Raw genomic sequence first — 23,523 nt, 5'->3', positions numbered from 1 at the left:
AAGAACCCATTTTACCACTTGCCAATGATCAATAGTAGGGCGATATATGAATTGAGAGAGTCGATTGACAGCATAAGAAATGTCAGGACGCGTGAAGGATAGATATTGCAGGCTACCAACGACTGAACGATACTGTGAAGCGTCTTCAAGAGGCGTACCCGATGTCAGAGTGAGTTTCGGAGATGCTAGTAATGGTGTGGACACCGGTTTCGCTTGATGCATATTATTCTTGTGAAGGAGATCCATGATGTACTTGTGTTGCATGAGGTGGAGACCGTGGGACGTCCATGAAACCTCGATACCAAGGAAGTAATGCAGATCAGTAGAATCTTTGATGGAGAATCGTTGAGAGAAAGAGGTCAGGACAACGTCAATAACGGAGCTGTTATTACCGGTAACGATAATATCATCAGCATACACAAGGACGTAAGTGATATCGGAGCCAGAACCGTGGATAAAGAGAGACACATCAGCAAGAGAATTAGTGAAGCCAGTGTCAAGTAAGTGTTGTTTAAGAGCCATGTACCATGCACGCGGAGCTTGCTTCAATCCATAGATAGGTTTGCGGAGACGGAAGACATGATGAGGTTTATCCTTGTCAACAAAGCCTGGAGGTTGAGACATGTAAACTTCTTCAGTGAGATCACCCTGCAGAAAAGCGTTATTGACGTCTAGTTGTTTGAGTTGCCAGGACTTTTTCACTGCAACATCAAGAACAAGGCGAAGTGTGGTGGATTTAATAACGAGACTGAAGGTCTCTGCATAGTCTTGACCATATTGCTGATGAAACCCCTTGGCGACCAAGCGCGCTTTGTAACGATCAAGGACACCATTGGCAAGAAACTTTGTAGTAAACACCCACTTACAGCCAACAATATTTGGTGAGCATTAGGAGGAACCAAGTCCCAAGTATGATTGACATTTAAAGCATCATATTCACGTGAGCAATCAGGGCTCCAATTGACGTTAAGAGAGAGTTTGGTTTGTGGTTTGGTGATATTGTTTTTGGAACGGGTTTTCATTTTGTGGGTATTTTGTGGTGGCTCAACATTTGTATTTTGGACATGTGGTTGTACGGGATAAGCTTGGTGATATGTATATATTTTACACTCTTTCATCATGCATTTGTTATTCATTTTGGTCTCTTAACTCATTGTTTTGCATTGTTTTTAGTCACTTTTGCATAATATGCATATCTAGGTAGTCTTTGTATTGGTCTTGCATACATCTTGCATATTGGAGTTATTTCAGGTGTTTAGGAGATGTCCAGACTGTTGGAACTGAATGGAGGTTGAGACATNCAATTTCCGTTTTGCATTTTCATCATTCTAGGATTGTTAGATAAAAACACTCTCTTTGAATTGGCTTGACTTGTGAAATCCTGATTGCATCTTGAGTGATAGTAAAGTTTCCCAACTGGATTGACACCTTAAGTATTACAACNCACACTCAAGCCACGCTCCAACATCAACGCTCAAGCCACGCTCGAGCCACCACTCGAGCCACCACTCGAGCCACCATTCGAGCCACCAGTCTAGGGATTCAGATTTTTACGTCTTCATCAAAGTTGTAGGGAACTGAGTTATCTTTCCAATGACGTTTATTTCAAGCCAATCGGAGATGTTCCTAAAGAGTTATCATCGTTTTAGTGGATGCATATACACCCAGCTCGAGCCAACCTCCCCTCACCTCCGCCGAACTCACACGCTCGAGCCACTCTTGTCGCTTAAGCCGAACTCACCAATCGAGCCACTCTCGTCGCTTAGCTTGAGTTCAATGACATTTCTTAGCTTGATTCACAGTTCTCTGTTAATGAATGTTAAAGGGAATGATTGATAGGATTGTATGTGTAGATTAAAGAATTAAAGTTCCTTCACCATGCATCATAGAACTAAAAACAAGAACCTTGATTCTAACTACTCCATTCAGCATGTTTTAGGTTCTGAGACCCATTTTCAAATCTCTCTCCTACTTTGTTCTTGCTATTTGCTTGAAGGCAAGCAAAGAATAAGTTTGGGGGAGTTGATATGTATATATTTTACACTCTTTCATCATGCATTTGTTATTCATTTTGGTCTCTTAACTCATTGTTTTGCATTGTTTTTAGTCTCTTTTGCATAATATGCATATCTACGTAGTCTTTCCATTGGTCTTGCATACATCTTGCATATTGGAGTTATTTCAGGTGTTTAGGAGATGTCCAGACTGTTGGAACTGAATGGAGGTTGAGACATGCGACTCGACCAAGCATGCCCGGAATGGACGTCATGTGGCTCGACCGACATGCGACTTGGACGCGCTCCCAGGAAGAAGCACCAACATCCCACTCGATCCATCATGCTTGGAATGGATGTCATCAACGCTCGAGCCATGCTCCAACATCCACGCTCAAGCCACGCTCCAAACATCAACGCTCAAACCACGCTCTAACATCCACGCTCGAGCCACCACTCGAGCCACCACTCGAGCCACCATTCNACCATGTTTCTCTAGCGAGAGCTAGGTATGGAAGTGGTTGAGTCTGAGTAGCTTTTGCCAAGAGATTGGATTAGCTAAGTTGTGATGTTCATTGTTTAGGGATAGTTTGCTTGTCGTATGTTAAACACTCTGTAGACTAGGATACTCCACCGACATCAATTACTCCCATCCTTAGGACTTTTATATTCTTGATTGATATTACATTCCTGAGACTGTTTTGTTTCTTCATGCTTAGAATCGTTTTCGTTTTTACTTTTGTTTACTTCTTGCCATACATTTTCGTTTCTAGTTCTGTAGTCAATTTCCGTTTTGCATTTTCATCATTCTAGGATTGTTAGATAAAAACACTCTCTTTGAATTGGCTTGACTTGTGAAATCCTGATTGCATCTTGAGCGATAGTAAAGTTTCCCAACTGGATTGACACCTTAAGTATTACAACTGCATAAGGTTAATTGAACCTGCTAGGATAGACATACAAAAATCCTAGTATCACTTGGCGTGGTGGGGGATTATTTTGTGGTTGGAGCTGAGTTGTGGGTCGCAACTCATTCTGAGGTAGAGCAGTAGGCTCGTGAGGAAGAGGTGATGGCTGAGACGTGGGTCACATCTAATTTTCTGGTGGAGCAGTAGGCTCTGAATCAGAGGAAGAAGAAGAAGCAGGTGAGTTAGAGGACGATACCTGAGGTGACGACGAGGTGGAGGGGTGAAGGTCCGAGTCCAAGGGTCCCAAAGTCATAGGTGCGGAGGTCGGTGACGAGGTCGGGTTGGCGGTGTTGTTTGGCTGTCCTAGTTGTTGTTGGTCTTGTTGCATTTGGGTCGCTGGCCGAGGACGTCGGTGATACGTAAATCAAATATCACGTGTGTCGGTAGGTGGAGTGGTAGATGGAGCTGGCGGAGGTGTAGGAGGCGGAAATGATGGAGTTACAGGAGGAAGAGAGACCAAAGGTGGTGACGAACCCGTAGGTGTGACAACAGTATCGGTGGTGGTTGTAGATTGATGGAGATCTCAAAAAGGGAAAACATCCTCAATAAATTGAACATGGCGGGAGGTATACACACGACCGGTGGGTGGATGGAAGCAGTAATATGCACTTTGTGTGATGGAGTATCTAAGAAACACACAACGTTGAGAGCGATCATCAAGCTTTTGTTGCGTATAAGGTCGTAACCAAGGGAAGCATAGGCAGCCAAAAACTCTTAACTTCTCATAGTGTGGAAACATGTTAAAGAGTTTTTGAAATGGAGACGTCATCAAGAGCACCGGAGTGGGCATCCGGTTTATTAAGAACATTGCGGTCGCAAAAGCATACGACCAATACTCCTTAGGAACAGAAGCCGTGGACATAAGTGTCATACCGATTTCAACAATGTGGCGATGCTTCCTCTCTGATAAGCCGTTGTGTTCTGGTGTGTGGGGTGGTGATGTGAGATGAGAGATGCCGTGTGTGGAGAGGAAGCTCTGTAGTGCTATGAACTCGCCCCCAATGTCTGTAAATAATGTACCAATGCGTGTTTGGAAATGATTCTCAACAAGTGCTGAATAAGTGACAAAAATGTCTTTGACATCAGATTTTCTTTTAAGAGGATATAGCCATGTGTATCTAGTAAAATGATCAATACGAACAAGATAGTATTTGTAGTTTTGGTGAGAAAGAATGGGAGAAGTCCAAACATCGGAGAAAATATATTGTAGGGGACGAGTGGAGGTAATGGTCGTTTGAGTGAAAGGAAGTTTGTGTGTTTTATTAATAAGACATTCAGAACAAGATAAATGTTTTTGAGAAGAGGTAGCAACAGGAAGTGAAAAAGAGGAAACAATTGCATTTAAAATGGTAGAGGAGGGATGGCCGAGTAGGAAGTGCCAAGAGACAAAGTTTGGTCGTGGACCAGCAGCAGACAACAACACAACAGCAGAAGAACTCGTCATCGGCCATTGATACAGCTCATTAGCAGTCCGATCTTGGAGTAATGGGACCTCCGTACTGAGATCCTTCCCCTGAAAGAATGCAGGAAAAAAATGCACAGAGACTTAATTAACATTGCACAAACGGTAGACAGAGATTAAATTCTTGTGTATATTAGGAACACAAAGGATTTTATCTAATTTTAAGGTTCGAGTTTGAGTTGGAAGAAGCGCTAAACCCGTATGAATGATTGGCATGTTGAGCCATCAGCTATGGTGAGATCATCACCACCATTGTACGGTTGATGAATGGTAAGATTGTTGAGATCAGAGGTGATGTGGTGGGTTGCACCACTATCCAAGATCGCTGGAGTGGACATGTTAGCCACCATGTTTGTGCGTGGTTGCCAAGAAGTGAATGGGCTGGTGGAGCGTGACGGAGCAGACGCTTGAACGGTGTGGAGTTGTGGACAGCGGCGAGCACTGTGTCCCTGTGTGTGACAGATCTGACACTTGCCAAGATATGGCCGGAAGAAGCGATTATTATTGTTGTTGTTGTTGCCTTGCCAATTGTTGTTGTTGTTGAAGCGAGAGGTGGATTGTGACGAACAGTGGTTGGTGCGAGTGTTGTAGGTGTTGTTGTTGTTGTAATCACCGCGACGCTGGTGCTGAGCAACATTGGCAGAGACCGGGAAAGGGGTTATTGTGGCAGCAGCTCAGAGTGTGACTTCACGATTGCGGAGGCGTTCATGAACTTCAGTGATGGTGGGAGGAGAGTCTTTATTCTCAATCTGATCAACGACCGGCTTGTAGTCATCAGGAAGACCAGCAAGGATTTTCTGAATTTGATCTTCATGATCCATCGGTTTTCCAAGTATAGCGAGTTCATCAAAGCGAACAGTGAGCCCACGTACATATTCAGCAACAGATTTGTTACCTTTGGTCCAAGTTTTGATCTGATCCTTGATTTGTTTGAAGTGGTTGCGACTAGGTTTGGCGAATGTATCCGCAAGAGTAGTCCATGCTTCAGCAGTAGTGGTAGCACGAGACATCAATGGTTGAACAGAGGTCGTTATAGCACCCAAGAGAGCGCTATAGAAAAGACGGTCTTGACGTTCCCAAAACGTGAAATCAGGATTTGGTTTCGTTGTGGCGTTCGTCGTGACAGTGGTAGGAGGTGGTGGGAGAGAACCATCAAGATAACCAGAGAGCTCATAGCCATCAATTAAGGCATGGATCTGTAGACTCCACATGAGATAGTTGGTGTCGTGAAGCTTGGTAACATTGGATGTGTTAACATTAAAAAGAGTGTTTGTGTTGGTGAAGATAACTTCACCAGTCGAAGGAGAGGTATTGTCAGAGGTCGACATGGAGGTGACGGAGAGCAGCGAAATTAGAAAAAATTTAGGGTTGATCGAAGCTGTGATACCATATAAAGAATGTATGTATCATATATATCAAAACAGAATGGCTACAAGCATATATATAGTAAACAGAAAGAACCTAGGGTTAATGTATTTACAAAGAGATCCTTTAAATTATACACTTCTTCTCTTGTACTCTAATACCCACCACTTAGACATGAACAGAGCTATAATTGTTGTAAACGTGTGAATTTGAGAGATGCTTGTAGTATTATAGTGAGGAATTTTGGCGCTGTAATTTGGTTGGTTTAAAGTTAAAACTGTAAATTTTTGGGAGGATTCAATAGTAAATGGTAGAAGTCTTGATTAGGTGACTTCTTGTTTTCTTAATTCAAGACTGAACTTCTTCTTTGATGAGAATATAATCAAATTAAGAAACGCAAAAATCATATGAGAAATATTGATGTATTTAACCTTTTGGTTATATATGTACAAAATTTATAGGCATCAGTGGCCTAAGATGTTAAGAATTGAGACTCTATATTTGATCATCAACTTGGATAGAGATTCAAGTCCATCTTCAAAATCTTGAATGCATGATTCTAGGATCTGAACATCATCCATCTTCAATGTCTTCTCAGACTGGAATTTGGAATCAACTCTTGTGAATTCATTTACTTGCGGCGTCTCAGATGAGTGACCATTTGTCACAAGTCTTTGATCCAGACATGTAGCAGAATAGAGAATCAAAAAGAGCCATTGTAACAGCTTCTGCTTCTCCAAATATGGCAAGAGATTTGTCATTGCATTCTTGGTCTTGTTTGATTTTCAAACTCTTGAGGACCTTTTGGAATGACTTCTTTAGGGATCTTCTTGAGGCTAAGTATTTCTTGACCTCTCCCGATAGATCTGCATGCTTTCTTCGTAGAATGGATTGGATCTCCATGAGACCTTCTTTCATCTGCGACAATGCATTCTTGGAAATGTTACTCGACAACTTTCTTATTCTGCTCTTGAGCTAAAGCCTGTTGGGTAACTGGTAGGCGGATAAGCTTGTCAAGAGACTCATGTAACTCTTCAATGTTGTCAAGTCTTTGACAGATAGAAGAGCTAGAAGATGTTGAGGCTTCCTCAGACGATCTCAAACGAGACAACTGCTCATCGACATGAGCAGCTTGTGGATGAAGGCTAGAAGGGAAACTGTTAGAACGAACACGGAAGGATGGTGCCATTTTTTCTTGATCTTAAGTTTTTTTTTGTTAATATCTTAAGTTCTTTGTTGTTGATTAAAGAGAAGATGTTGAGAGCTAAGATGTTTGTTCTGCCTTCTCATTGCCTCTCCGGTAATTACTTATATACATCATCATGAAAGAGAGAAATGAGGAATCTCTTGTTGCATATAAAGTTATTATATTGAACATCAATGTCTGTGCAATGTTCCCCCTCTCACACGTCATTGCCTATATGCAATAAAGATATGACCCAGCAGATCTGATAAAAAGAATGTGCAAAGTCGACTTTGCAACGCGTTGGCATAGTTTATGGAAAACCCACCAGCGTGGCTTGTCTTAATGTGAAGAGATGATAACATCACTATTCTTACATATATGAGCTCTCCATGATGCATAATAATTAACTGATAAACCACTACGGCAAAATACTCGGATCTTGTTCTTGTCTGCCTTCTACACAACAGTCACTTTTCGTTATACGGTGACTGTAGAATTCTAGATAAAACAAAAAAATAAAGACACCTTGAGGTTATAAAATGCCATGTGCTTCTGTAATATAAATTTAATAGTATCCAAAGAAACAAATGTGAGCTAACTAGTCTGTTGTCTTCATAAATGTTATCACAAGCACAATCAGAGCCGGCCCAAGACACAAGCTGATGAAGCACCAGCTTGCGACTGCAAATTATATAGCCTAAATTCGGCCTTATTTTACGTAAAATTCGGTTAGCCTAGCGGTATAAGTAGTGGAAGATGGACTGAGAAGTCACGAGTTCGACTCTCAAATCTCATTTAATTTTTTGTGTTTTCATTAATTTTTTTTTTTAACAGGCTTAAAAATGTTTTTGGGCTTGTGGCCTCATAATTATGTGCGACGGCTCTGAGCACAATATATCTCCAATCTTGTTCGTAGATGTTGGACATGAGTTATGCATGCCCCTTATATATTAGGAGGTCCTAACCAGAGATCCATAAGCTTAAAAGGCTTTTGCTAATTTCCAGAGGAGACAAAATGAAACTGTAGGGAAAAGGCTTCCTATAAATACCCAAAGACACTGTTGGAAATAGGATTCGGATCAGAGGTTATTACACCACAAATAGAGAAAATCGCTGCCTAGCCCTAAATCGTTGCGCTTCCCCCCCCCCTCCCCCCTGTTTTTTTTTTATTTGTGTTTCGTAAGTAAACCCCTACCGTTTCTAAATTAGTCATTGTTGGCCAGAACATTAACAGACCTGAATCAACGGTGCAAACCCAACGAAACCCTAGTAACATTATGTAACACCCAAAAACAAACCTAACTCAGTTTTTTTCTCCACAATTAAACCACAACCAAGCATAGCCCTGGGCATTTTATCCAGACCCGAATCCCAAACTCGAACCCGACCTGAAGTAGATGGTTCGGTTCGAGTTCGGGTATTGTATAAAACCCGATCGGGTTTAGTACCTCTGAGGTTCGGATATCCGATCGAATTCGGGTATTATCCAAACCCGAATGACCACCAGAACTAACCCGAATTAAATGTAAAAATATGCATAATAGGAGATTTGAACCTATAACCTTGAGCATTTAAGGGTGCATCACATTTTGCCATCTTAGTTTCTCTATTCTAAAATGAAATGTTAAATATTTAAATATATACAAGTTTTCTAAAATTAATTTTTTTTTTTTCATAGTTTGATTGAGTTCGCCTATACCCGAATTACTCGAACCCGAACAGGTAATACCCGAACCCAACCCGAAAGTATAAAAAACCCGAACAGGGTTCTATATGTCTAAACCCGAAAACCCGAACCCGATCGAGTTCGGGTACCCGAATGCCCAGGGCTAACCAAGCAGCGGTCATACATGCAACATCTATTTTTGTGCCACCTTCAAAGAGCAGGAACGAACCGATCTCATTCATCGTTAACAACTTAACATTGAGCAAAACTGATAGTTTCTACAAGTTTTTCTGGAAATAAAACTCTCCCTCGCTGGTTAATCAACTCAGAGATCAATGACTTTGAACCTCACAACATGCAAAACAGAGAACCAAACAGAGGAAAAATAGATATGGCTTTCTGCTTCTCCCTAACGCAGCCAAAGATGTGTTGTTCTTTCAGGAACCTAAACTGATATGATCCTCCCAAGGATTCGGCACTTTCGAGTTGGTTGATAGAGACACCTTGATTCTAAAGACGAAGAAGCCTCAAGAATAAGGATGGTGGAACGAATGGTCGCACAAGAGTTGCGGAAAGACTCTTGATATACCGGTTTGATCTTTCAGCCTCACACCAAAAAGATCGGATCTCTCAGCCTCGCACCAAGGAGATCGGGGTTTTGACTATCGGAATCACACCAAGTAGTCGGTTTTGATTGTTGGAATCACACCAAGCAATCGGTTTTGTTCACAAAGAACAGAAGAGAATCACTCTCAAAAAGAAAAGGTTTTGATAAAAAGTTGGATTGTTGATTATTTCTTTACTCTTACATGAGTTTATATAAGATAAGAAAACTTGGTAACAAAGCCAAGTATTATTCTTGAAACTAAAAACAATAAAGATAGATAGTTGAATGAAGATTCAACTCTTGAATTTTGTCTTCCCAAGGTTTCCTTCCCAAGGTGAGTTGAACTCCAATTTTCGTCACTTCTCTTTGACCACAAAATAAAGTGATTATTTTGGGCTTTCTTGGACTTGAATTAGGCTCAAACTGGGCTGGACTTGATAGGTATCATCCCCAAAATAATTTCCCATGCTCTCTTTTGCCATAAGTTCTTGTATTAGCCCATTAAGTACCTCCTTGATCTTTTTAACTCTCTTTGACTCCTTGATCCAATTTGCTGATGAGAAACAGCATGGGCTGTATCATTTCTTCATCTTGGGCTTAGTAGAAAACAACTCCTGGTTGCCAAACATAATTCTGGAAGCTCTTAAACCAACTGGACCTGAAACTCATCAAGTTAAGAAATAGATCCACCTCCTTTGGCAAATGGGACGTAACTCTGTGGTTTGTTGGCCAAATCTTGTGTTCTTGAACTTGTTGGAAATATAAGAGATCCATTGAGATCCTCCAGTTGATTTCGTGTCCAAACTGATTCTGAGTTGGTCTGTGTAACACGATCTTTGGCTCAGACGCGAAAAGGGAACTAGGACAGATCCACTGACTTGAAATATCCATATCTTTCAAGTATGAACTGATTTTAACGTGCTTCCAATTCTCAGTGGTTCTAGGATGGATCAAGATTTCAGAACAGTTTTGTTCATAGCTTGAGTACTTCTGGCTTGGTCGGAATCCTCCTTTGAATTCTCGTAGGTCTAAGTCGCGTAGCCATGAGTTCACCTGATTTGTAAAATGAATAACTCCTTCACCTAAACTCTGATTGGACTGATTCAACTTCGAGATATGCTCTAGATGAGGTAAGAATGCATCCCAAATAGCAGTTTGGTAGGAAGAGTTGATCTTTGACTTCGTTCGTGTTGAGCAAGACTCAAGGGTCGTCTTGGATGGTCTCATGATCATATCATAAACACTTCTCTACCTCATTCTTTTAGAGGCATTACAAAACCTTCTCGCATCTCAAAGCATTCTTTCGCCATATTGGACAAATACAATATCATGAAGATTCATCAAATTACTATACCATGATGGCTTTCTTCCTCTTAACTTGTGGGTGACTGCCCCCATATTGTCTCTTTTGGTATTCCTTTCTCTGTTTTGTAGTCAACAAAATACCTTAGAGAACTCAAGATGCCTCATCAACCAGTTTGTTCAATACATATATATCATGAGAAATATATCATCATTTGCCATCTTTATTATTACATGTTGGCATTACAAGACTCCAATGTTTATGCAATGTTCCCCTTCTGCCTAAGTCCCACATGCACAATCCACTATGATTGTCTCCTTAGAGAAGATAATAACAGCATATTTCGTGTATCTATACACTCTCAAAACCACATGAGCCTATAATAAAATTCCGAGAAATCAGAAATTTGCAGACAAGATCCTAAATGCACATGTATGTATGCATCGATTGCACTGCAAAGGAGGAAAGTCAAGTTGGATGAGAGGCAGAGTTGCTAGAACGTGGCTACATACATGTGCAAAGAAGATAATTCATGTGATAAAATCTGAAACATATCTGTTTTATTTTTTGTAAATAAAGTTGTATCTGTTGTTCTTATAGATTATGAATCATGGAATGTGTTTGGAGGGAGACATTGCACAAACATCGCTCTTTATAATCACAATGATTCCACATGTTTCCCTTCCTTGATCGATGGTTGTATATATGTAGTGGTGAGAGACTGAGAGACGTAGCAAAGGCATAAACAAACAACCTTCTCTTGATTTTAACTAGCCTTAAGACTATCAAGAAATCAATCCAAAATAAAATTAGACTCCAAAAGTAGCACAAGATCAAGAGTACATGCAAGTGCAACGACGAATCTTTGGCTGTCTTAGGAGAAGCAGAAGCTGCCACAATTGCTCTGTTTGATTCTATCTATATGGATCCAAAGTTTGTGACCAATGCTCACTGGTCACAAAGCTAATGAACAAGAAAAAAGTCTCTTGTGAAGCACAAACAAACAAATTCACAATGATTGGTTCTGAATTTAAGTCCGAGAAGACTTTGGACAAGGAGGTTTTTCAGATTCTAGAGTCACTAAGACTTTGGATTGGATCTCTCTTTGCTCTAAACAGCTTAGGACACTTAGCCCTGGAACACTTTTGTTTTTCAGATTCTGGAGATTTTTATAAAAATACACCAAATCTTATAAGAAATTTGAAAACTACACTTAATATTATAGTTATTTGAAAACTACACATTTTGAAATGAAAATAGACAGAAATATCTTTATTATTAAACAATTTTAACAATTAAATAAAAATAAGAAAAACTTAATTTATATTTAAAAATAATTAAACTTTAAAAACAAATTACTTTTAAAAATGGTTACATTTGAAATAAATTATTCAATAAATTAAAATTATAACAAAAGCGTATTTATTATATTTTAAATAATGATTACATGAATCAATTTTTGATCTTATAATTTTGAATAAAAAAAGAAGAATTTAAATATTTTTGTTGATATTATTTAGATTTAAATTTATTTAAAAATAAATAACTCAAGATTATACAATTTATAATATTATATATATATATCAATATTTTAGACTTATTTTGATCAATGTTGATTTATTTATAATGTCGACTTTTTGAACAATCATTTTGTTTTTCACTTCTATTGACTTAATTATCTTCGTCATCGACTTATATTTAAAAAGTTGACTTATGTTATGCTAGTAGATTTTTAACATAGTCGATTTTTTTAACGGTTGACATATTTTTTTTGTTCATCGATTTATATTTGTTTTTTGTTGTTTTGATTATTTATTGTTGACTTGTTACATTCTACGTTGATTTATTAATAAGGTCGATATTTTGAATGGTTGACTTAAGTTTAATTTTTGTCGACTTATTTATTTTTCCGTCGATTTATTATAAAACTGTCCACTTTTTTTTTGTTTGATTGTTTTTTTACATAGTCGACTTTTGTTGATGTTGACTTGTTTGTTTTGTTTTTTGACTTATATTTTTTCCCGTCTATTTGTTTGGTCTTAATAGACTTATTTCATTTTAAGTTAACTTATTAATATGATTGACTTTTTGAACTGTAGACTAATATTTTATTCATGTTGATTTATGTTTTTTGTTTGTTGACTTATATTAAAAAAGTCGATTTATTTTTTTATTAATTGATTTGTTACATAGTTGATTTTTTGAACTGTTGATTTATTTTTTAAAAGCTCACAATTTTTTATTATTTTATTAAGCTTGATAATTACCAAAATAAATTAAAAAATATAATTATTTTTTAAAACTTTTTTATTAAATAAAAAAATTGGAAGAATTATTAGTGATTTATAAATTTATTTAAAACTAATATTATCTAAAAGTATTTACTAAACATAAATTGTAAAAGAGTAATTCTAATTAATTTTATTTTAATTTTTATATAGTAAATTTTCAAAATTAAATTACTAAATAATACCAGATTTTTAATCACAATTGAGTAACAGATTATTGGATCGTGATCCATGATCATTTTTATTTCTTTTATCTGAATTTTAGTTTTCGTGATTGATTAATATTATCCATAATAAACTACTTCATCATTATCTAATTTTTTTCAATATCTAGTTTATAAACCGTGATTTTTGTAAATCATATTCTAACATAAATTAGTTTAATTATTTTGTGTTTATTTTTAATGTTTAATTAATTATTAATTAAGGGCAGATTTCGTTTATTTTATCTGAATTAAATATTTTATTTACTGATTAATATTATATATAATAAATCAATTCATCATTTTCAAAAACAATTGAGCAAAATTCCAAATATTTAGTTTACACAATGTTTTTAATTTTTTTTTATGAATTAACTTAATTAAATTGTATTTATTTTTAATAATTTGTAATTGAGGACAAAATAGTCATTTAGGGCAATGCATAATGTACATTTCAAAGACTCAAAAAAAATTAGTGTAGATTCCAAATTTCCTATTAAGTTTAAGGCATGTATTCAAAAAATTTCAAACAAATATCCATAGAAATGAAAACGTTTTTTTTTTACTATAAAAGAACTACGACGTTTCAAGAAACAAGAACATAGAATCTGAATTTTTTTTCTAATTCACATGGCATTCATTTGATTGTTATTTGTTATTTGTTACATTTTTTGCGTAAAATATATAATAGTATTCCTCATATACCTCTAATCCTTCTTAATTAATGTGCTACCAGAAAGATATTATTAATCTATTTTCATATTAGTTGATATATTTGTTCTTTGTCAAAAAAAAAAAAAAACACAAAAGTTAATATATTTTCTTTGATTTCCTTATCATCATTTGCTCTATTTTAAAAATGATAAGAATGGGACAGGAATAAACAATTTTCCATACTTAAGGCAGCTTGTTCAACAATCCCATACAGGAAAAGAAAAAAAAAACTAATTCATAGGTTTTGATTTCATATCCATTTTGTTTCACCATATAGACATAAGACATGAAGAGAGATTCTTTGCTGAAAGCATGTGATTTCACACATGATTATATATAGTTATGAGCAATCTTGGCACAAAAGTTTTGTGGACTCAAGCTAACAACATAAATTGTTACGGTGAGAAGCCTAAACCGTGAAATTTGGGATGGTTCAAAAGCCAATGGTAGATTATTTGAAATTACATTTGTTTTCTTGATTCCGAACTAAACTTGTTCCTGGATAATAATAGAATAAAGGGAGATTTTTATAAATACAGCAAATCTTATAAGAAATTTGAAAACTATACTTACCATTATAATTATTTGAAAACAACACATTTTGAAATGAAAATAGACAGAAATACCCTTATTATTAAACAATCTTAACTATTAAATAAAAATAATAAAACTTAATTTATATTTAAAAATAATTAAACTTTAAAAATAAATTACTTTTAAAAATGGTTAAATTCGAAATAAATTTTTTAATAAATAAAAATTATAATGAAAACGTATTTATTGTATTTTAAATAATGATTACATGAATCAATTTTTTATCTTATAATTTTGAATAAAAAAAGAAGAATTTAAATATTTTTGTTTATATTATTTAGATTTAAATTTATTTAAAAATTAATAATTCAAGATTATACAATTTATAATATATATAAATATATCAAATTTTTAGACTTATTTTAATCAATCATGATTTGTTTATAATGTCGAATTTTTGAACAATCGTTTTGTTTTTTACTTTTATTGACTTAATTATCTTCATCATCGACTTATATTTAAACAGTTGACTTAGGTTATAGCTAGTAAATTTTTAACATAGTCGATTTCTTTAACGGTTGACTTATTTTTTTTGTTAATTTCAAAATATCGACCTTATTAATAAATCAATGTAAAATGTAATAATCAGTCAACAATAAATAAACAAATCAACAAAAAACTGTCGACTTAAGTTTAATTTTTGTCGACTTATTTATTGATCCATCGATTTATTTTAAAACTGTTGACTTTTTTTTAGTTTGATTGTTTTTTACATAATCGACTTTTGATGATGTTGACTTGTTTGTTTTGTTTGTTGACTTAGATTTTTTTCCGTCGATGTGTTTGGTCTTAATAGACTTATATTTTATTCCTGCTGATTTATGTTTTTTTTGTTGACGTATATTAAAAAAGTCGATTTATTTTTTATTAATTGATTTGTTTCATACTCAATTTGTTTGAACTGTTAATTAATTTTCTAAAAGCTCACAATTTTTTATTATTTTCTTAAACTTGATAATTATCAAAAAAAGTTAAAATATATAATTATTTTTCAAAAATTGTTTATTAAATGAAAAAATTTGAAGAATTAATAGTGATTTATATATTTATTTAAAACTAATATTATCTAAAGTATTTACTAACATAAATCATAAAAGAATAATACTAATTAATTTTATTTTAAATTATATATAATAAATTTTAAAATTAAATTACTAAATAATACCATATTTTTAATCACAATTGAGTAACAGATTATTTGATCGTGATACACGATTTAGAAGATTTAATAACAATATAATTTAGTTGTAAAATCAATTTCTAAATAATTGTTATTTAACAGTTAACTAAAATCTCTATTTTATTGGAAACTGCATTTAGATATTGTACGTGATTTTACGAAGTTTCTTGTTCGCATAACTTCCTTTCAAGATCTCCTCGTAGACGGTAAACTGTGATTCTACGAAATTCTTGTTTTGGTAAAATGTTAAGTGTGATTCTTCGAAATTTTAAATAAAAATTTATTTGACTGCCACTAATTTGATTTTGTCCTTTTTTGTATTGTTTATGTTTTATAAAATCTCATTTTTATTTCTTTTATTTGATTTGAATTTTTGTTATTGATTGATATTATCCATAATAAATTACTTCATCATTATCTATTTTTTTCAATATCTAATTTATAAACAGTGATTTTTTAAAATAACTTTCTAACATAAAAATTAATTTAATTATTTTGTGTTTATTTTTTTACGTTTAATTAATTATTAGTTAAAAATAGTCATTTAGTGAAATATATAAGATACATTTCAAACACTTAAAAAATTTAGTATAGATTTCAAATTCCTTATTAAGTTTAAGGTATGTATTCAATTTTTTCAGAATAAAATTCAGAATGAATAACACAAAATTATCTTTCTATCCATTTTGATAACGATCGCGTTATTGATACACAAGCTTCAATTGGGCAACAAATTGTATTTATGTCTTTTGTTTATGGGGATCCGGTCCCCCAACACCGTGACAAAGTTTGGGATAAATTAACGGATATTGGTTCATTCCGCATTGATTCCTGGTTTATAATTGGAGATTTTAATGAATTAGTTGGAAATCATGAGAAGCAAGGGGGTGCCTTGCGCTCAGCATCTTCCTTTAAGCCATTTATTTCTATGCTTCGACATTGTGGGATGCTGGAATTTCCCTGTTATGGGGAACAATTGTCCTGGCGAGGGAACCGTTGTAATAATCAGGTGGTTCGGTGCCGATTAGATCGGGCTTTGGGTAACGAGGACTGGCACAGATTCTTTCCAAATTCGAAAGTTGATTATCTGGAGATGATCGGTTCAGATCATTGTCCAATTCTAGCTACATGTTTAACGACTGTCCGGAGACGGCAGAGGCAGTTCAGGTTTGATAAGCGTTGGTTGGGGAAGGAGGGATTAGTTGGTGCGGTTGAGTCAGGGTGGAATCGGACAAGGAATTTTCGGATTCCGGGCTTTGTCGACAAAATAAGGAATTATAGGAATTCGATTTCTTGGTGGCGGAAAAATAATGTCAGCACTGGCCCTTCGATTATTTCGTCTTTGAAGACGACGCTACAAGATGCGAAGATGGATGATTCGATTACGCCGGAGGAAATTCGGGAAATTGAAAGAGATTTATTGGCAACAAAAGAGTAGGAAGTTTTGGTTAAGGGTTGGGGATAAAAACACCACCTATTTCCATGCATCTACCAAACAACGTCGGGTGCGTAATAGGATAGTTGGTTTATTTGATGCCGATAACGTTTGGGTTGAATCACCTACGGGTATGGAGCATATTGCTACAACATATTTTGAGGACCTGTTTAAGAAATCTGATGGTGGGGGTATTTCAGAATTGCTACAAGCAATTAACCCAATTATTACAGATAGTATAGTATGAATAGAGCTTTAATTCGGGATATCTCGGAAGGGGAAGTCCGAAAGGCTTTGTTTGCTATGCATCCGGAGAAAACCCCAGGCCCTGATGGAATGACGGCGCTGTTTTTTCAGAGGTTCTGGCCCTCTCTCAAAGAGGATTTAGTGGCTTTGGTTAAGGAATTTTTTCGAACTGGTAGTTTTGATCCACTATTAAATGAGACTAATATTTGTCTCATTCCTAAAGTCGAACGCCCGCAGCGGATGGCGGAGTTTAGGCCGATTAGTCTATGCAATGTGAGCTACAAAATTATTTCTAAAGTATTGTGTTTTCGCCTGAAGCGTCTATTGCCTCTTCTGGTTTTAGAAACACAATCAGCCTTTGTTTCTGGTCGCTTAATTACAGATAATATTCTTCTGGCTCAAGAGATGTTCCACGGGCTAAATACTAACTGTCGGTGTAATTCGGAGTTTTTGGCATTTAAAACGGACTTGAGTAAGGCGTATGATCGGGTTGAATGAGATTTTTTGGAGGCGGTTTTGATTCAATTAGGATTTGACAGGAAATGAATTTCATGGATCATGTGGTGTGTCTCGTCGGTGTCGTATCAGGTTCTTTTGAATGGCCAGCCCCGAGGCTTTATTAGACCACATAGGGGATTACGTCAGGGGGATCCTCTTTCGCCATATTTATTTATACTTTGCACAGAGGTCTAGATAGCTAATCTTAAAAAGGCTGAACGGGAGAAGAAATTAACGGGTATTACCATCGCCCGTGATAGTCCTATGGTTTCGCATTTGTTGTTCGCGGATGATAGCCTGTTTTTTTGTAAGGCAAATGCGAATGAATGTAGGACGGTAATGGACATAATTGGCAGTTATGGTAGAGCCTCAGGACAGGAGGTTAATCTGGCTAAATCCTCTATCATGTTTGGCAAAAAGGTTCCTGCTGATATACGATCCCAGTTGAAATCAGTTATTGGTATTTCTAAGGAAGGCGGTATGGGTTCTTATTTGGGTATCCCCGAAAACCTGCAAGGCTCGAAAGCTAAGGTTTTTAGTTACGTTAAGGATCGATTGGACGATCGAGTAAATGGTTGGCCCGCCAAGTGTTTATCAAAGGGTGGTAAGGAGATTATGATTAAATCGGTGGTTTTGGCTCTCCCCACCCATGTTATGTCATGTTACAAACTACCTCAGGATTTGACATCTAAATTAACGAGTGCTATAGCTACCTTCTGGTGGAAGTCTAATGATAAGGCTCGAGGTATGCACTGGGTTTCTTGGGATAGATTGTGTAAAGATAAATGTGAAGGAGGGTTAGGCTTCTGAGCTTTGGAACAATTCAATGAAGCCATGCTGACCAAACAGTTTTGGCGCTTAATTCATAATCCGACTTCCTTAATGGCCCTGGTGATGAAAGGACGATATTTCCGGAACAAACATCCTCTTATGGCTAAGAAACCAAACAACCCTTCATTTGCATGGAGGAGCATTTATTCCACTAAGGGATTGGTGGAACAGGGAGCGAGATGGGCGGTAGGTTCCGGTTGTTTGATTTCGGTTTGGCGTGATCCATGGTTGCCAGATATTCGTCCAAGACCAGCGAATGGTCGGGGGAGGTTGTGGCTGCTGAGTTTAATGGTTAACCATTTAATTAATCCAGTTACGAAGGACTGGCATTTGCCTATCCTTGAGGAGTTTTTTGATCCAGCGGATATCTATCTTATTCGGAGTATGCCGGTCAGTAATACTTCTCAGCCGGATAGATTAGTATGGCATTTTACTAAATCAAGGAAGTATTCGGTCAAATCAGGTTACCGGTTGGCCCGAGAACTAATTGCGGATGTTGAGTATTGGCCGACATGTGTGCCCTTGCGGGCTCAGTCATGGAAATTAGATGTTCCCTCGAGGATTCAACACTTTTTCTGGCAGATTGGGTCGGGTACTCTTCCCGTGTTAGAACGGCTGGCGTATCGGGGTGTCCGGTGTGATGCTCTGTGTAAGAGATGTGACTCTGCAGTAGAGACTATAAACCATGCGCTCTTTGAGTGCCCTCAGTCGCGGTGCATTTGGGAGATGTCCCCAGTAGTGCTAGACCAGGGAGGTTTTCCATATGACTCGATGTATGCAAATTTAGATTTCATATTCTGGCGGGCTTCTTCCCAATCTGGGGCTTTGGATATAGCCCTTCGTCTCTCCTGGATTGTCTGGTCAGTTTGGAAAGATAGGATCAAAAAGATTTTCCAAGGTATCAAGGTAGAGCCATCTGAAATCTTGAATCAAGCGGCTAATGATAAATTATTGTGGGAGGAGGCCAAATCATACTCGGCGCGTTATTTGGATCCTCTGCCTTTAGTGGAGGACAGGGGCTTCTTCCCCCGGTGTCAGATTGATGGTTCATGGAAAAGTACGGATCCTTTTCAGGGTATGGGCTGGTGGTGTTGCAGTGAAGAAGATTCAACGCTCCTCTTGGGAGCACGGAGTCACCGAAGAGGCCTTACTCCCTTACACGCAGAATTACAAGCACTGATCTGGGCTATGGGTTCTTTACTGGAGGCTGGAGTAGTTTGTCAGGCCTTTGAGACGGGCTGTGCAGAGTTAGTTGCGATGGTGCAGACGCCAAACGATTGGCCCGCTTTCTCCAATTTGTTGGAGGATTTTGGATTGCTCCGATCTTCTTACCCTTCCTTCACCCTAGTCAGGATCCCTCGAGATGTCAACGTAAGGGCAGATTGTCTTGCTCGGTCTTCAAGATGTTTAACTTCTGAATCAACTTTTGTAAACTTTTATCCTCCTGTTTGGGCAACCACTCTTGGAGTTCTTTTTTAATTTATTAATGTTTGGTTGAAAAAAAAATAATAAAAAACACAAAATTATATGAGAAATCTTGAATTAGTTTCTATTAATTTTTCTTTAGTATGTGTACAAAATTTATAGGCATATATTAATGGCCTAAGATGTTAAGAATCGAGACTCTGTATTTAATCAAAGACTTGGAGAGAGATTCAAGTCCATCTTCAAGATCTTGAATGCATGACTCTAGCACCTGAACATCCTCCATCTTCAAACTCTTTTCAGATTGAAACTCGGAGTCCACCCTTGTAAATTCGTTTTCTTGCGCTTCACATGAGACCTTCTTCTGGTTCATTAGCTTTGAGACCAATGACCATTTGCCACAAGACTTTGATCCGGACATGAAGGAGAACAGAGAATCAAAAAGGGTCACTGTAATAGTTTTAGCTTCTCCAAAAGCTGCCAAAGATTCGTCATTACATTCTTGGTCTTGTTTGACCTTCAAACTCTTGAGGACCTTTTGGAATGACTTCTTTAGGGATCTTCTTGAGGCTAAGTATTTCTTGACCTCTCCCGATAGATCTCCTCGCTTTCTTCGTAGAATCGATTGGATCTCCATGAGACCCTCTTTCATCTGAGACAAAGCATCCTTGGAAATGTTGCACAAATCCAGGATCCGTAGAGATCCATCAAGAAGCTGCTCGACAGCTTTCTTGTTCTTCTCTTGAGATAGAGCGTGTTGTGTGACAGGTAGACGAATAAGCTTGTCAAGAGACTCGTGTAGATCCTGAAGTTTGTCAAGTTTTTGGCAGATAGAGGAGCTGGAAGATGTTGAAGCTTCTTCGGAAGATCTTAATCGGGCCAACTGCTCATCAACATGAGCAGCTTGTGGGTGAAGTCTAGAGGGAAGGCTGTTAGATCGAATATGGAAGATGACTGCCATTTTTGTTGATCTAAAGTTCTTTGTTTCTTGATCAAAGAGAAGATGTTGAGAGAGCTTAAGATGTTTGTTCTGCCTTCTCAATGCCTCTCCGGTCGATACTTATATACACCATTAGGAAAGAGAGATTATGAGGTTAAAAAATTCGAATCATCAATGCAATGTTCCCCTTCCAAGGTGGCAAAAAGCATCTTATCTAGTATAAAGATAAAATATCTCTGCAATATCTTTTGCCAACCGTCCTCACAGCCCAACTTTTAAATTTTCTTAAGGCATTGAGATGCGCTGCGTTGCATGAGTGCTTACTTAAAACATGAACGAGAGCTGGCTTGTCTGCTCTTGAAGGTTATGCCATTCGTGCAGATCTCATCCTTACCTCTCAACATTTTTTTAAGAGAGAATAATTAATTAGCCTCGTTTCAAGTGTTTCACATTTCATGTTAACCTCAAGAATACAACGTGGCAAAGGACAAGGCACAGACAATGCTGATTCAAGAATGTGAATCTCAATTCTCAAGTATTAATCACGCTGAAAATGCCGCAATTTATCCAGAAACCATGTTATGTGATTTAATGTAGTGTAAGCAAAACATTGTTACTCTGATTTTAATCTTTTAAAAAGTCTGATTGATCCAAATCATGAGCTTGCTATATAAATGATCTCACACGTATGCATTACGCCTATGCTTAATCAAGAAATTTAAGGTAACTATGCTTGCTTATAATGGTGGTTTCTGGCGGAGAAAGATCCGTAGCCGTAGATAAAGGCATGTGCATTTTACATGAATATGCAGAAGAAGTGTTTCCATTGTCGTAAAACATATGTGGTTCACCATTTAGGTTTTAACTGTAAATTTTCAAGGGTCAATGGATGTTTGATGTATCCACCATTTCCTCATGGTTTTATGAATTTGCAAAGTGATGCAGAAAGATGATTTTGTCCTCTTATAGATATATACTAGAATTGGACCCGTGCTCTAGCACGGGTTAACATTTATCTTATTTATTTTGTAATTTTTATTTAAAGTGTTATATATATGATTGTTTATTTGTTTTAATTTTTTTTATGCTCAAACACTATGCTATGAAATCATATGTTGAATATAACTTATGAAAATAACATCTATTTTGTAAGATCTAATCTAGTAGATCTAGATTTTGACCCGCGGTATACTGCAGTTTAAGTTATTTGATAAAAATATTAATTTCTGTTTGTTAATTTTATTTGATTTGTTTAGTTTTTAAAATTATATATTGTATTTTGATTGTTAATTATATGACTTAACCTATACTATACCGCATATTAATTATTTTGTTACAGTATTAATTAATCGATTTAATTAGATACGTCTATTAATCTAATATTCATATTTTTAACAAAATAATGAGATGATATTTTATCCATGTAGCACCGAATTAATGATATTTTAAGTTTCTATTAATATCTACTCAAACATGTCTAGCCATATAACCCGTCGTGTAATATTTTAATTCGTATATATTATTAAAATTTAAAATCTTTGAATAAAATTTATTATTTTAGAAATTAAAATACTTATAATATTTGAACTTCTTATAAAGTTTAAATATTATTCATATCTTAAACATTTTATAAAATGATAAATGTTTTAATAATTGAAATATTAATAATCTTTACAATTTTAAAAAGTTACACATTTGATTTTTTTTTTCAACCAAACATTAATCTAGAAAATAACTCCAAAACTGGTTGCCTAAACCGGAGGATAAGAGTTTACAATACAATTGAATTTTTAAAGTTATTAAAAGTTGAAATTCTTTAAAATAAAGAACCATAATAAACTGCATAAATTTTTTAATTTCAATGCCTGATAAATCAAGGTTTCTATTCATTCGTATTCAAAATCATTTTGTTCTCTTTTTTATTAATATGACTTTGAATCTTTGCCTAGTTTTCTTAGGTGATGTAGGGCATTTTGTATATTTTTTTATTCATCAATTGAGCAATATATGTCTGTTTAAAAAAAAAAAAATTACATCATATGCAGAAAAAATCATAAATTTTATTAACTAAATATATTAGATAAAAAATTAAAATTATTTAAATATAAAATAAAATAAATGTGAAAGAAGAATCACATATTTTTGTTTTAATTAGGTTGAGAGATTTTCTTATTTTTTAAATGTTATCTATAATTGATTTATATGTTACTATAATTAACTAAATCCATACTATCCTTACTTACCAAAAATCAGACTAACCCGTATATTATGATAAACCTATGTCACAAATTTATAACCAAAAAATCATAAATATATATATTATATAGTCTACAAAAAAATGTCGTGTACTTCCGTTTTATTATATAGGGGATATATATATATATATATATATTTTACCTCTTTTATGTCTCTTCTTTTACAAATTTGATTTTGACCAATAATATATTATTTTAAAAGTATAATAGTTCATTAAAAATATCAGTTACAAGATGTGCTTTTATGTTCTGATATGTATATGTTTTCTTGTAAATATTGCTTTTTTCTTCATTTCCTTCACATGCAAAAATTAAGCAAAATAGACTTCAATAATTGTTGGACCTATTAGGTTAGGCTTGAGT

At 35.7% G+C, this 23,523-nt stretch overlaps 2 protein-coding genes and 1 pseudogene across 2 annotated transcripts; all 3 read right to left on the bottom strand.

The window, feature by feature from the left end:
• LOC104768131 lies at window positions 5,099-5,752 on the bottom strand. Its single transcript, XM_010492062.1, has one exon. The coding sequence runs from the start codon at window positions 5,750-5,752 to the stop codon at window positions 5,099-5,101; it is 654 nt and encodes a 217-aa protein (XP_010490364.1).
• On the bottom strand, window positions 6,198-7,059 carry LOC104768130 (annotated as a pseudogene).
• LOC104767011 lies at window positions 20,093-20,991 on the bottom strand. The gene has a single exon (XM_010491021.2). It carries the CDS (start codon window positions 20,924-20,926, stop codon window positions 20,135-20,137), a length of 792 nt encoding a protein of 263 aa, XP_010489323.1. The 5' UTR covers window positions 20,927-20,991; the 3' UTR covers window positions 20,093-20,134.

Source organism: Camelina sativa, chromosome 19 (assembly GCF_000633955.1).
Source record: "Camelina sativa cultivar DH55 chromosome 19, Cs, whole genome shotgun sequence".
NCBI classification, from domain to species: Eukaryota; Viridiplantae; Streptophyta; class Magnoliopsida; order Brassicales; family Brassicaceae; genus Camelina; species Camelina sativa.
The sequence above is the reverse complement of the archived record's forward strand: the minus strand, read 5'-3'. Positions and strand labels throughout refer to the sequence as shown.